Genomic DNA, 15,670 nt, shown 5'->3' on the forward strand with positions numbered 1-15,670 from the left:
AAATATGTATTCTTACATTCAAAATTTCTGAATTCGTTCATATTAATCGAGGATATCTAATTTAAAGAAAGAATTTTAAAGGAAACTAACCTTCATCCTGTACTTAACCATATATTGTATCTTCTTTTCCAGTACTATAGCCCTTGATGAGCCCTGGCCTCCTTAATTATATTCATATATCTCTTAAAATTTAGTAAAAATTATTTCTTTATTTAAAAGAAATAGGAAAAAATCTTTACGGTTACTTTTTTAAACATTCCTTGCTATCATCTCTCTCATGTTAGAGTTAAGTCAAAATTTTGACTAATGATAATTTGTAAATTAGATATAGGAATTTACATATAAATAAAAGGTACAAGAATTATCGTACACTCGAGAGGTGGACAGTTGGCAAGTCTGTGTTCTAGAGGAAACAGGAGTGAGAACTTCCCAATTATTACTAGAAAGCATCATACCGATGCAATAAAATATTAATTGCAACATCACACAAAAACATCATGCAACTGGGTAAAAAGCTATACTCTCATTCTTGCTGACTCTCCAACTCAGACCAGTACAGATGCTGGTTCTCTCAACACTTGAATAAAATTTAAAAAATTTTATTCATAAATATCCAACACTTTGTGTTAAAAAGTGATTTTATTATATTTAAATAATCTTATCTAAAAGAAACTTGAATTAACACAAATTAAAAATTTACTGAAATTTTAATAAGGTAATTTATCATAATTGTAATGAATAATAATAATAATAATAATAATAATAATTTAGCATAATGGTATGCTACAGAAGTTACACAAATTATATAACTTGAAAGCAAGACATTTATTAAAAAAAAAAATCTGACATATTTTATCAAATAAAGGTAAACTAATTAATTTTTAGACTGATGTTGTGAACTTGGATATGTCATGTTACTATCTTCAAAATTTTCTTAGTCAGATGTTTGTTATTCAGAAAAAAATTCTAGTAGTTGTCATGTAATTGTAAAAAATCGTCTTTTTTTTTACATATGAGTAGAACATTTAAGATTATCTTTTAGCTTCCAATAATGTAAGATGTAGAGTTAAAAGAATTAGCATTGAACAGAAATAAATGGATAATAGGATGAAACCAGTCCACTGACTGATGACCTCCACCCAAAAAAAGTATTATAATAAGTGGTTTATTAACCTATTTTCTCCTCTGTGATTCTATAAACAAAAATATATTGTTTTATAAATCATTATTAAAACACTGGAAATATGTTAATGCAGTCTTAAAATTTCTTGAATACAATTTTTGTGACTTTTACTGGTAGCTAAGATTAATACAAGTAACAATGAAAACGTGTTATTTAACTAAACATGTTAACTAAACTATCAGAATATAATCCACTAATAATTTCTGTGGACATCTAAGGCAAATTACTTTCAGCAAGTTAAACAGTAAATAAATTATTATATATATGGATAGATATTGTGTAAATTGTGATGATGAATTAAAGTTATAGTTATCAAAGATGGTAGTTATCCTCAATTTTTAATTATGAAAAGTGCATTTCTAAATTCCTCTTCAAAAATTTCAAATATTTTTTATAATAGTTTCAGACTCGGGTTTGACATGTATTTTAATGAGGAAGATTAAATGTTTAAAATATGGTTTGTTTACTCCCAAGTTAAAACAAGAAAACATATTCCATAATTTTATATACTTTTATATAAACTGTTTTTCTATTAAACAATTCCATTTCTACATTTATTTATCTATTAAATTTTTACACAAATTTAAAAAATATAGTTTTTTATTTTCTTAATACTCAGGTGTTTTACTAGTTTTAATTGAAAAAAAAAAAAACTGTTGATAATATTTTTCCAGCACTGGTTATTAGTCTACAAATTTAATGATTGCCCAATCTTTTCTGAACCCTTGAATGTCTTTTAAAATATGTGTTTAAAATCATCAGTGTTTAGAGCATGTTTTCTTTTTCTGTAATATAATTTATTTTTTTTTATCTTTCAATATAAAGTTCAGCTCAATCATTTCAGATTAAAAGAATGCCTGGTTGATAACCCCATAAGATCAATTTTTCTTTACAACAGTAAATTCATATAATGTGATGGTTTTGTAACACCAGGATTGCTTTAGGAAGTAGTGCCAAAAATTGAAGGATTTGCAGTAAAGATAAATGCTGCTGGACAGAGCAATGTTTATTTTACCAATTAACATGTATTATCACAGTCAGGTACAATTTCTTTATATGCTCTTGAGGTTTAATTATGATTGTGATCAGAGCAACTGATGTCGGTTAAAGAAAGTTAAAACAAAAATTTTCTTCAATTATTTTTAGTTTATGCCTGTTTTTTCTGCTTGCAACAAAAGATAACTTATGATAAATAAAAAACTTTTAAAAATAACTGAAAATGTAAAACAACTATAATTGAAATCTCTACTGATATGGAATGTTATGATATGTTGACTAAACTGCACTATTCATGGATTTAATGAAATGTAGAGTAAAACTACAAAGGTTGTAATATTATTCAATGCAGTATTAGAAAATTACAGAAGATTCTAAATTTTGAAATAATTACTAATCTAGCATAATGTCACCATAACAATAAATTTCTGGACCTCAAGAAGTATAATGTTTTATATATAAATCTGTTAGAAAAAATTTTCCGTAAGTTAGTTTCAATGCATAAATCCCATGTTTGAATGCCAAGAACTGGAAGGACAATATAACACTTCAGAGGAATTTTTTTTTAAGTCGAAGACCACATTTAACCTTAAAGTAGTATTTCCCAACTTTAGGTAGTCTGGATCCCTAAGACATCAATAATAAGAATTTTTAGTCTGTGGACAAGTGATGTTTTTCATTTTTAGAAATATAGAAATAATTAAATAAAATCAACTCACAAGATTATCAAGTCTCACAAGTCAAAACTAACTTGTACTTTATCAAAGAATTTTTAATAGGTATTCATTAAATTCACACGATGATACATGATATTAAATTCACTGATGAAGTAATTAAATAAGTGCTTTAAGTTCATTGATGAAGTGTTTATTAAAATAATAAATCAGAGTTTTCTGAAATTTAACAATTACATTTGTTTTGAGAGAAATTTGGGAAGCACTACCTTATGTAAATAGGTTTTATAGGTTTTAACTTAACAGCAACAAAGTGGTACACATTAAAAATTTTTATTCAAGAGACTTATATAAATTATAAATTTATCTAAATACCTTTATAACAATTAAAAAGGAAAGTAACAATACGTAAAGTATTTATTCATCTTTGGTTTTATCAAAAACTAATTAACACAATCTCATAAGCTGCTATTAAAATTTAACAATTCTAACACATTTTGCTTTTATAAAACATCTTTAAATAAAATAACACTAAAAGCACCTCCAAATTTTCTTTAACATTTTTTTTCACAAACAACCCTGAAAATCTTTATCCAAAGCACACAATAGCTGCATGACATTACTTTACTATCATTTATGAATTTCATATAGTGCATTCTCATTAAGTTAAGAAATAAAAGTGTTTTACATTGAGACATATAAATTCTATGTTTCTAAAAAGAGATTTGTTATATTTATTATTAACAAGTAAATTTAAAGGTCTTTTTTAATTTTGTTCTGTTTTCAATATACACAATTTTTATCAACAACTTGAGATATACTCAGACGAGACAACTGAAAAGAACTTGTTCTTATAGATGATAATGATGCCTTCTTTGAAAAATTACCAACACTTCTTTGTGATGAATTATGGCGATCATTTTTACTTTTAAATATTCTTGCTTTTATAATTCTAATGACCTTATCCTTGCAACAAAATAATGCAAATATAAATAATGCTCGCAGAAGATTAAGAATATCAGTAATGTTCCATAAAATGATAAGTGAGTCGTAATACAAAACTGATAGCACTTCAAATATCCACGTTATACCCATTAAAAAACACAGCTTCATGTATATAGTAAACCTGAAAAAGAAACAGTTTTGTTTTACTTTTAATTCAAATGATGTTATTTTTTTATATATATGAGTTTGATATGATGCCGGAATACCATTCTGGTTTTGTTTTTTGGGAGAAATAAAAAATTGTCCTTTCACATAAAATTTGTTTTAACGTAGAGTCTCGCCCATGTTTTGTTTTAACATTAAATATTCATTGTTATCATATTTGTTAACGGAAGATATTGTCACTCCCTTAAGTGATGTTTGATGAAGGACTGCTGTGCCTAAAGATATGTAAGCAAACAGTAACAAAATAAGTCACTAAAAATCTAATTATGAAAAAAGTAAACATTTGACATGAAAAAGGTAAGTATTGCTTTTTTTCAATGTAAACATCAAAATGAATGTACATTTTTCATAACATTATCATGTAACCAGCCAACTGTGGCTGCGGACCGTATTCTTGCAGTCTGCTGTCATACAAAATCAAAGATTTCCATAATGAAAAATTTACAAGTGCGCCCCTGACTGACTTTCTAATCAAAAGTTTACTGATTTGATTCTAGTTGAGGCCAGAAAAAACTTGTAACTAACCTTATGATTTTCCCACAAAGAAATAAATATGGGTGTTTATTTTATTTGATTAGGAACGTTAAACATAGTCAGGTAGCTTCATTAATTGTCTGGCTATCAAACAATCTACCACCTCATTTGATACCTGTGGTTCACCTGACCTCTGTATTATTATTATTTTCTATTATTTATAGAATTGTTGAACTTGTAACAAAACTGTAATTACTATTTTCTATGCTATCAGACACTGATTTATTATGAGAGGTTTAATACAACAGCTGTGATTGTCCATGTGGGGTGGTAGACCATGTTTATCAGATAATCAGCTATTTATAAACAATTGATGGGTAGGTAAATCACAGTTTGATCAAATTAAGACATGTGCAATCAATCATAAAGTATAGTTAAGGTAAAGTAAAAGTGAAGAAAAATCATTTTGAAACACATTTTAAATTACAGGAAAAAATAAAACATTATCCAATGTCTTAGTAAAAAAATTAAAATGCATTCTAGGATCATTGCAGTAATTAAAAAATAATATGTTGAAAATGAATTACAGATAATTTCTATCGTTTAACTGCTCCCTTCTTTTATATAAAATAAACTTGCTTTTCAAAATAAATAGAGAATTGAGCATTTGACTTCAGAACAATAGAATTTCAGTTTATATGAAAATTGTAATTCATAAAGATAAAATAGGGCAACATCACTACGCAATGGTCATATCACAGATTGAAGGAAAAGGAGATTTTGTACTTCCTTTAAAAATAAATAACAACATAGGCTGCAAACATGTAGATATTTAGTCGCAAGAATTCTATACAAAACAATTTTTAAATGACTTACCAAACCGATTTTTATTTTCATACAAAACTGCTTAAACTGATGTCACAAACATTTTTAGCTATTTTTGCGCCATTTTCAGTGACTGGTAATGCTTTTCCCTTTTGTGTCAGCTGATGTCGGTTTTTCACATTTGGAAGATACATAATTAGGATGTGCTTGAAAAGTGTGTTAGATGCATAGAGTCCTATCATTTAGAATATCATTATTGTTTTTTTTGTGTTTTTATATTTCATAACCTTCAAATGCATAAAATATGGTCCTTTTTTGTGTAAATGTACAATTTCAAGATCAATAATAAAGGAGATAAATTTGTGATTTTCTTGTACGAGGTGTTTCTTGAAAAACTATTCATCAAGATATAAAGGACTTGCGCATTAAAAATGTAAGAAACAAAAACATACTCTCAGAATATACAAAACATTAAAGATGAGCAACATGCTTTTTTAACTCCTTAAACCACCAAAACTTGCATAAACTTTCAGCTTTTAGAAGCATGATCAACAGACTGCTGAACACACCTGTGTCAATTGAAGATCATAAAAATAGTACTCAACATTATAAAATACTTACCATTCATAATGAATGTAATAACACTCTCATTGACTTTATCTACATAAAATTTGAAAAATTTTGTTACAAATAAATATGAAAATTAATACAATCAAAACAAAAAATATATTCCAGTAATATACATAATCAAAGACTTGAAAAAAGTAATTCGCAGATATAAAAAACTGAATATATTGTAGCCTTCAGAAAAAAACCGAACGCTTGGAATAAACATAATAAATTGCTCTGACAGGACACACTGGGCACAACTTCAAGGTTACAATGAACAGGGAACAGGATAGAAGTACTTAATATCATGGAGTCAATGTAATATCAAACAACCGACTCATAAAAGCAATTACAAATTCTCCAAGATTAACAATGTCTTAGATATTTACATATGCTCAGAAAAGGATCTTAACAAAACTGAACATTATGAAGTTTACAAATCCAAATGAACAGTCAAATTCAAACATAATACAGTTTTTGACCACATTCTAAATATATAACTTACTAACTAAATAAAAAAAAAATCTTCAGTAATAACATCTGGTACTAGAGGAGAAAACAGTCACACAAGTTAGTTTAGATGATTACAAAATTAAGCATATACTCAATTCGGTAAAGTTTGTCATCAAAGATTAATAGCTTTGGATGCAGTCATACGTGACCATATAACTAGATAATTAGAACTTTAGAGAAAAAATGTCTATCAGAAAGGGCAGTGGTAGTTTGCTATTTAAAATAATATTCCCTCTAAAAAGAAATTATTTTTTAAACGGAACAGGTTTTCTGATGCTATTAAATTTTTATTAATTTTCTCTTTTTATTTAATTTGAGAGATGTGTGTGTAAAACAACACTATGATTTCTCAGTATTCTTTTATTTTTTATTTTAAAATTCAGTAACTTTCACATATATAACAAAGATAGAATTCCAGATGCATGAAAATAATCAAAGTAATGTCCTATTTTTAATAACAGGAAATTTAAAAAAGTATTTTTACAGGAAAAAAATTATAAAATATTCCATTCTCATGAATTTTATAAAAATTGTTTTTCAGAGATTCAGTATTAGTTATTTGGGAAAGAAGTCAGTCATATTTCTAAATATTTTGAACATTATTATCAAATTCATAAACGTATTTTTTTTTGTTTAATTTTTTGGGTGAATATCAGATTACAGACAACTAAATTATGTCTTAATTAATTTGTTGCTTTCTTCTAGTACGCAGCATGTTTGGGGCGCGTTTAATTTACTTACTCTAGAGTGGAGAGGATGTACAATAAACAGCTGTAGTAAGGCTGTAGTTTTGTTTTTATTTCTTAAAGAGAGAATGAGACAAAGTATGGCAGCTTACACAATAACTAAGGGATCAAGGTAAAAGGACCGACTGAATATACAGAAGTCGCACTGGTTTAATGAATAAAGAAGATGTACACTATTTACGCCTTTAAATGCTGAGCTGTAAAGCAAACCTTACTTTGTAAAACATAAAAGCAGTTTTGAAAAGTTGTGCTATATGCATATTTAACAACGAATTTTTCTTCATTCATCTATAATTATGGATATGTGGAAATTAAACGCGTGGCTAGGTCGGTAGCTAAGAGAAGACCGATAACAACAACTTTAGCGAACACGCCAATGAAAGCTTACTCAGAGGTTTTTTAGACTTTTGAACCTGTACCCTGTTCAAAAATCCCACTGACTGTCTATTTTATCAGTGCATAGAAAACAACTACTGGACTAAAGCGTTGAAGTACAATGAAATTAGATATTTTAAGACTGAACTAATCTCTAAAACTACAATCTGCCTATAGTTTGAGTACATCTTATAATTGAAAAAAAATTTAAATAATTTAATATAGTAGGATTTATTTAAATGTGAAAATTAAAAAAAAAAGAATTATCTGCGGATGGTGAAAATTACAAAAACTTTACCTGCAGATTAACAACCGAACAGTAAAAAATAAGGTTTTATTTACAAACTTTATCGTTCAGATCATGACAGATTTTACACAAGAAAAATAGAATGCAGCTTTGCATTCAAATAACGTATAGAAGAACTTCACTCCACCAGTGAATCGACTTTTGCAAACTACCTTGTTGAAACATGCTACACGTGGACAAACAACGACCACGACAGAATGAAAATCTTACCTATAAACAAAAATGATGCAAACTTGACGCACTCGAAAACTTGATACGATAAATAATTTACGAAAAGACAAAAAAAAAAATTACGGATATATAAATTTGCAAATTGCACACAATTTTCAAATACATTATTGACAGCAAAGATATTTAAAAATCCTTTTCAGATGCTGGTGTTTTATTCAAATGTACCCCAACGCTCGATGAGAATCTGAAAAGAAGCTTAACGTACAGTGAAAGTTAGCTCAGAGACAAGTAAAATTTTAAAACTTTCACCGTAACTAAAATTACTATATTCAATTTGTTTAAACTTTCTCTTATTAATACAGTATATCATATCAAAGAAATGAAAAACTAAGTTTTTTATAACTTTTTCAAACTTACAATTTGAAAAACATGGCCTTTATAATATAATTACCTGTATCTATTTTTTGGATTTCTTTTTCCTTTATGAACATGAATAACATTCTTAGTTACGCCAGCGACATCACGTTGTGTCATATATATATGAAAGCTAGTATTCAAGAATAAAGCAACATTTCCAAGAAGTGTAGCTGTCATTGGTCCGTGAAAAAATAACAAAGATGGTTTTAGGCCTGTAAAATAATATTAATAAGGGATTATTTAAATGTATGTACTAATAAGGTTAAACTCTCAATAAAAAAATATTTAATATAGATGATTACATAAGATTCACTTCATACTTGTCAAGAATGAAATATAAATCATTTAATAAGGTTTTCAAAAATTACACAATAAAGAAACGGTTATTTAGATATCAATTATAAAAAAAAATACATAATTGAATGTTTAAGCACGGTTTTAAAAAAATAATAAAATGTCGCAGTAAGTGCGTCAGAAGGACGGATTTCCAGTTTTAATAAAGAAAGAAAGGATGTTGCTCTGCTGAAATGATTTTTGAAAATAATATTGCTTTTCCTGTTTTAGCTAGCTTTCGGTATTTTTTGTATTTTATATTATGTTAGTGTGATGTGTTCATTTACAATACTGTGTATTGTTCCAATAAATACACTATACTCGTACAGTCGCCTCCAAGTAACTGCGAGCTTGGAGTGGCGACGATTACTCCTCGACTTAAAAACACGTTCCTCGCTCTTAGTAATCTCCTTACAAAATAGTTGTCCTATTTTTAACAAATGAATTCAACAACTTTCAAATGAAATACAGTCGGCTAATTCTGTACTGTCCATTGTAAAATGTAATAACGGATGACAAAATATTATCCATTCCTAATAAAACGGTAAATATCGCGATAGATGGTTATTAATGTAACTTTAATTACTAACTGGAAAATGAGTTATCCGTTTAACTCCTCAGCTTGAACGCTCTACTCGCTGTCATCACTGTCTTCAGTGTAATCGTCACTATTACTACTGTCACTAAATAAAGAGACAATGAAAGATTCTGTCAGAGAATTTATTAACTATTCTTGGCTCCGATATTCACCTTCGATTTTTTAAACTTTTCACAGTAAGATTTCCAATATTCGTCGTTCATGGAATTCATTTTATCTTCACAAAGTTTCTGTACTTCCGACATCTTAAACATTGGGTTGTGGCATGCAACATGTCTTTTTACCTCTGACCATATCATCTCGATTGGATTTCAATCGGGATGATAAGTTGGAAGCCGCCGAACTTGATGCCTACCCATTTCTTTCCAACGAATCGTCAAATCGGTATCGTTTTCTGTTACTTTTGTTCGACTTAATTAGTTTATATGATTGTGGTTTAAGCGTTTGAGACGAAAATGGAAAGTTTCTTGTTTCACTGGAGGTTTTTCAGAAAGGGTATTGTGATACGGAGCATTATCAATAACCACTACAGACTCAGGAGGAAGATTAGGTTCGGTACTTATTTTTCTTCAGCCCGTTTCAAATAATTTTTAGTATCCATAATATCATGGTAATCGCCACTTTTTGATTTGGCTATTCAAGTTAACATGCGTTTGGAATAAAGCCCGTTTCACCTCCAGCGGGAATTAAAATTAAGCGTTCACCTTTATTTATTGGTAAATGAAGTTCTGCACCGCTGTCGTCAGCCGTGATTTTCCCGTCGAACGAGATGATAAAACATAGATTCATCTAAGTATACGATCTCCGGTTACATTTTCTGAAATCACTGATCCCCTGCAAATATAATTCGTTTTCTGCCTAATAACATGCTTTTCAACTAAAAATTTCCTTTCGTTTTCTGTTTTGCGCCACGTAAACCTAATTCTTTCAAAATTCTTCTTAAACTAGTTTTAGTGCCGTTAATATTTTCAATTTTTTACTGAGTTTGTTAATTGTTGGCAGGTCCCCTCTCTTTGAGTGAAATTCATTCACAGTTCGCCTAACCACACCTTTATCAAAATCATCTTATCCGGTACCTAGTTTAGAACGTTTCATTTTTTAGAAGTGATGAACAATCGAGGGCCACAATTCTTTCTTTTGTATATGCTATTTTTTATTTTCTTAAGCTTTGAACCTGAGTCCTGGAAATGCCACAAGCAGCTGCAGTTCTCTCTTCACACTTCTGTAATGACAAGCAATTAAATGCTTATCATTTTTTTAATTTTCCTACAGCTAAAGATACTTTCTTCATAAAATCATACACGTTGTTTACAATTTCGCGCGCCTGTCTTCCAAGTTTTTTCCTTTCACAACAGACGTAAATTCAGCCATAACTATTCGTATGTAGACAAACTACTTTAAAAAGTTAGAACCGTAAACCATAATAAGAACTTTTTACAAAGTATCATATTATATATTAAGTGACTATGTAACAAAATACATGACACACGCCAAAAGAACCGTACCGAGAGGCAGAACCACAAAACTGAACTTTGATGGAAAAGCAAAAGAGAAACAAACAGAAAATAAAAATAATTGTTTTCTATTTGATACATGATGTTACTTTCTTAATACTGTAAACATCCAAAAATACATAGCTTTGTAAAAAACAGTTGCATCAAGTTAATGGTATTAAGAGATGACTAATGCCAATATTGCCAATATTTCAGAGAACAATAGTAGAGCAGTGACGGGCGGGCTGATAATCCAAGCTCGCCGTTACGTGGCGGATACTGTACATTTGTGTTTTCATTCTTTCTCCTTTTCATAAATGTTCAGTTATGACTGCATCAATTGCTTAATAATGCTATTTGCCAAACCCACTTTGATACTGTTACCGATAATTTGTGTGATTTTAGAAGTTGAGCTCATAAAAAAGAAAAGCTTAAAATTTACCCAAAACGATGCACCGAGGATTACATCTTAAATGCTCTTGCCGAGGTGGAAAGCTCCGACTGTAAATATTTTTTGGCAATCTTTACTGACATAGAGGCATCATTTACTTCCTTGTGTTGGAGTTCTGTCCTCTATGAGTTGGAACGCCGCAATTCTCCCGTAGCTCTGCAGGCCGTATGTGACTGTTTGTCTAACCGTATGACTCTGTTTAAGGATGCGCCCCTAGCTGTGGAAAAATCCGTTATCAGGGGAAGCCCGCAGGGTTCTTTTTTCAGTCCCCTGCTGTGGAACCTGCTATTCGACGAATTTCTGGGATTGACATTCTCAGAGGGGGACACGGCCCAGACTTTCGACGATGACTATCTCCTGTTTTTTTTTTTTTTTTTTTTTTTTTTTTTTTTTAATCCCTACATCCCTGGGCCGGACATCCAATTAAGTATACTCGGCCCAGGGACGTGTCCTTCCGACTCTAAGGAGGTCTCCCCATCCACCGGCACGACTGGTCAACCCCCCCGGTTCTGGATCTTTTGTGCCTGCCTCTAATCCCCGGCGGGGGAAACAGGGCCCGGCTATGCCATTCCCCCCCCCCCCACCGCCAGGATACGGGTCTCGGTCATTATGCCTTGCCTCAAACCAAAGGTGCCAGCACCAAGGGCGCAAGCACCCCCAGAAAACTAACACCCTCGGCCGGGTCTAGGTCTTAACTCAACCCCTCGCGAAGGCTTTCCCATGGAGTCCCCGTCCCCTCACAGGTACCTGTACACCTAAGCATACGGGTCCTCCGAGACGGGGCTGTCCATCCTTCCCTACACTTAGCACTCTAGTAACCCCGGCGTCGATATTCCTCCACCTTCGTACGGAGAACTGTTCTCGCGACGTTTGCGAACCAATTCCAGTTATTTTCAGAGGCCAACATCCACTCCACAAGATTTCCCGTCACAATCCGTTCATCTACTAATCGTTGGCGGTGTTGCGCCCATCTATGGGACTCGAACAGCGTATGTTCGGCGTCATCTACGCCCTGACAATATTCACAAACAGGCGACTCCTTCTTACCAATTGTATTCAGGTAGGTGCTGAAACAGCCATGGCCAGACATTAATTGGGTAATGTGGTAATCCATATCACCGTGACGCCGGTCCAGCCAGTTATCTTATTCATGTATTAGTCGCCTGGTCCACTCTGCTACTGATGACTCGGTCCAGACCGTCTTCCACTCATTCCTGACCACCTCTTCTGCTTCAATTTTATTATGACCAGCCGCCCTTAGCCTCCTACCTTTGACTTGTAGGTAAATTGGCGGAACTGATGCCAAAACACATAACGCGTTGTACGACATTGTACGGTAACCTGCCACTACACCTAATAGCGCCGCTTGATGCATGCTTGTCAGATTTTGTCTGTTTCTTTGTATATTTACAGCATCAGCCCATATTAATGCCGCGTATAGTACAGACGACACCATCGCAGACGTGATGCGCCTCCTTCTTGACGTTCTAGGTACTGTGTGTCCAGCAAACACCCCCCTGATCGCTTTTACTATCGACGAAGCCTTCTTGCATACCATTTCAATATGCCTGCCAAACTTTAGATTCTTATCTTGCACAACCCCCCAGATATTTTGTGCTAGTAACCTCAGTAATATCCTCTTCACGGATCGCAATATTCACACCGCGAAGTCTCCGTCTACCCGTGAAGAGGAAACACCTACTTTCGGTAGGAGACACCTACATACTATTTCTCGCTAGCCACTCGTCTATCAATCTCGTCTAAGGGAGAGGTTAGCCTTTGCCTCCACAAATTCTAGCTCCCGACCTTCAACCAGTACAGCAACGTCGTCGGCATATGCTACGATTGTAACGCCGTCTGGGTAATTAAGCCGAAACACGAAATCATAAAAGACGTTCCAAAGCAGGGGTCCTAATACGGATCCCTGCGGGACACCACCAAAAATCTGGTACCTCTCCGTCCCCTCAACCGTTTTGACCTCTGTCCATCTGTCACTGAGATAACAATTTATTTGATTAATCAAATAGTCACTTATATTCATTCTTCTCAACGCTGCCACTATAGCCGACCACGGAACGGACCCAAACGCGTTCTTTATATCAAGCTGTATCATTAGCGGTATCCTTCTCGTCCGCCAAGTGCTCTGTCGGACCTCCGTTGCCCATCGCACCACCCTATATATTGCGTCTACCGTCGAGCGACCCTTACGGAAGCCGTATTGCTCACCGTGCAGGCTGTTGTTTCTTTCTAATTCTTCTTGTAGCCTGATTGCTACAAGCCTTTCCACGACTTTGCCCATGTTGTTTATTAAGCTTATTGGACGGTAGTCGTTGGTGCCTAGACTAGTGGCTGATTTAGGTAGGAAGACCGTTCTCGCAGCCTTCCAACAGTCTGGGAATGTGCGGTGTTGTAAACCATAACTGGCGACGTCCGTCATCTCCCATGGGATGATCCTAATTAGACCTTTAATGACTGCAGCCGGAACCCCATCTGGGCCCGGGCTTTTCTTATTCTTCAGTTTATCGACTGCAGCAGTCACCTCGTCCTGTGTGAACCTGCCACGTTCACACAGGACTGTACCTTGTCTCTCAGTTTCCCCCCGCGGGAAAAGTATAGTCATTTGTTGTGCCACTTTATCCTTATTTAGAGCTGGCAGACGCCTTCCAAGGCGTTTTGTAATAATCTGGAAGGGGCGCCCCCAACGGTCCGCATCCAACTCACCGCACAAATCCCTCCATTTATCTCGTTTAGCCTGCTTGATAAGGAAATTCAGTCTCCTGCGAGCCGTCCTATAATCTTCAATCGCTATTTCACTTTCAGTCGTCAGACCTACACGCGCTCTCAGCCTCTGAGCCCTCCGTTTGCACCACTGCAAAAATGTGCGTTGGTCAGCAATCCCTTGATTCCACCAGTACACCGAGTATTGTTTAACATTTCTGACCGGCATATTAGAGATCTCCTCCCCCATGATGCTCTGTAGTATATCGGGATTTAGCCTCCTGACTTCAATAATTCTTTGTGCAGATTTCTCTACAACTATCTGCACCTGTCTCTCAGTCAGCCTGCGGATGGGATTCCGCAAAGTAGGAGCTGCCAGTGGGTACATAACTTCCAAGGATACTGCCAAATCGTCACTACCGGTCTCCTCCTCCAATACAGTTACCGTGGCTAAATTTAGGGGCATTCTCCCATCTATTATCACTAGCTCTAGGATGGACTCATGTCCTCTAGCTCTAAAGGTTGGCGTTCCGCTGTTTAGGCATGTAGTGCCAGTGGCCGCTAGAAAATCCTCCAGGGCTTCACCTCTCGGATTGGTAGATTCTGCACCGGCGGCCATAGTCTTACAATTAAAGTCCCCCAAAATGATGACTCTCTTGGGGGACTGCATTATCAGGCGTTGTAGCTGAATCATCCTGTTCTGATATTCCCCGGTAGACACATTTGGACTAATTTATATACCAAATATCACATACTCATCCAATTCGATGGCTAGAGTTCCCTCGGGCCAGTACCGGAATGGAACGGTGATCACAATGCTAAATTTAGGGGCATTCTCCCATCTATTATCACTAGCTCTAGGATGGACTCATGTCCTCTAGCTCTAAAGGTTGGCGTTCCGCTGTTTAGGCATGTAGTGCCAGTGGCCGCTAGAAAATCCTCCAGGGCTTCACCTCTCGGATTGGTAGATTCTGCACCGGCGGCCATAGTCTTACAATTAAAGTCCCCCAAAATGATGACTCTCTTGGGGGACTGCATTATCAGGCGTTGTAGCTGAATCATCCTGTTCTGATATTCCCCGGTAGACACATTTGGACTAATTTATATACCAAATATCACATACTCATCCAATTCGATGGCTAGAGTTCCCTCGGGCCAGTACCGGAATGGAACGGTGATCACAATGCACCAGATCTAAATTTCGTTCAGTTACCCATCTTCCGCCTGCGAAAGAAACTGCAGAGTCTAGCGATAGAAATATGCAGCTGGAATGGAACACCACGACTAAGGAAAGATCCCTGCACAAGTTTATACGCTATCCGGGGGGGGGGGGCATGGTACGCCTCTAGTTTGTTTTTGAGAGCAACGGGAGCCCAAGTGATCTTCAACCACGCGAATTTAAACCAATATTTGTTTCGGTTCTGCCTGGCAGCTGATGAGCTATGCGTCTACTGGGAGGTCCAGTCGAACGAACATATGATGTTCGACTGCCAAGCTCTTTGGGGGACCAGATCTCAGGCCACCCTGGAACTTAGAGGTCAAGGGGAAAATTGGCCACTCATAAGCGGCGAGTCAATGTAGCGTGAGCCGCATTGTCGGACCGTGTGGGAGTTCCTT

At 34.4% G+C, this 15,670-nt stretch overlaps 1 protein-coding gene across 3 annotated transcripts in view; it reads right to left on the bottom strand.

Moving 5' to 3' along the window:
* Positions 1 to 3,176: 3,176 nt before the first annotated feature.
* The window catches only part of LOC142323178 (putative G-protein coupled receptor Mth-like 10), a 134,930-nt gene continuing 122,436 nt past the window's right edge, over positions 3,177 to 15,670 (bottom strand). For all 3 annotated transcript variants that reach the window (XM_075362481.1, XM_075362480.1, XM_075362483.1), the window contains exons 5-6: positions 8,495 to 8,672; positions 3,177 to 3,979 (exon numbers count right to left, since the gene is read on the bottom strand). In XM_075362481.1, the coding sequence (XP_075218596.1) occupies positions 3,637 to 3,979; positions 8,495 to 8,672 (521 nt within the window). In that variant the 3' untranslated portion in view covers positions 3,177 to 3,636. The remainder of the gene's footprint in view (positions 3,980 to 8,494; positions 8,673 to 15,670) is intronic.

This window comes from Lycorma delicatula, chromosome 4, assembly GCF_047948215.1.
Source record: "Lycorma delicatula isolate Av1 chromosome 4, ASM4794821v1, whole genome shotgun sequence".
In the NCBI taxonomy this organism is placed as follows: Eukaryota; Metazoa; Arthropoda; class Insecta; order Hemiptera; family Fulgoridae; genus Lycorma; species Lycorma delicatula.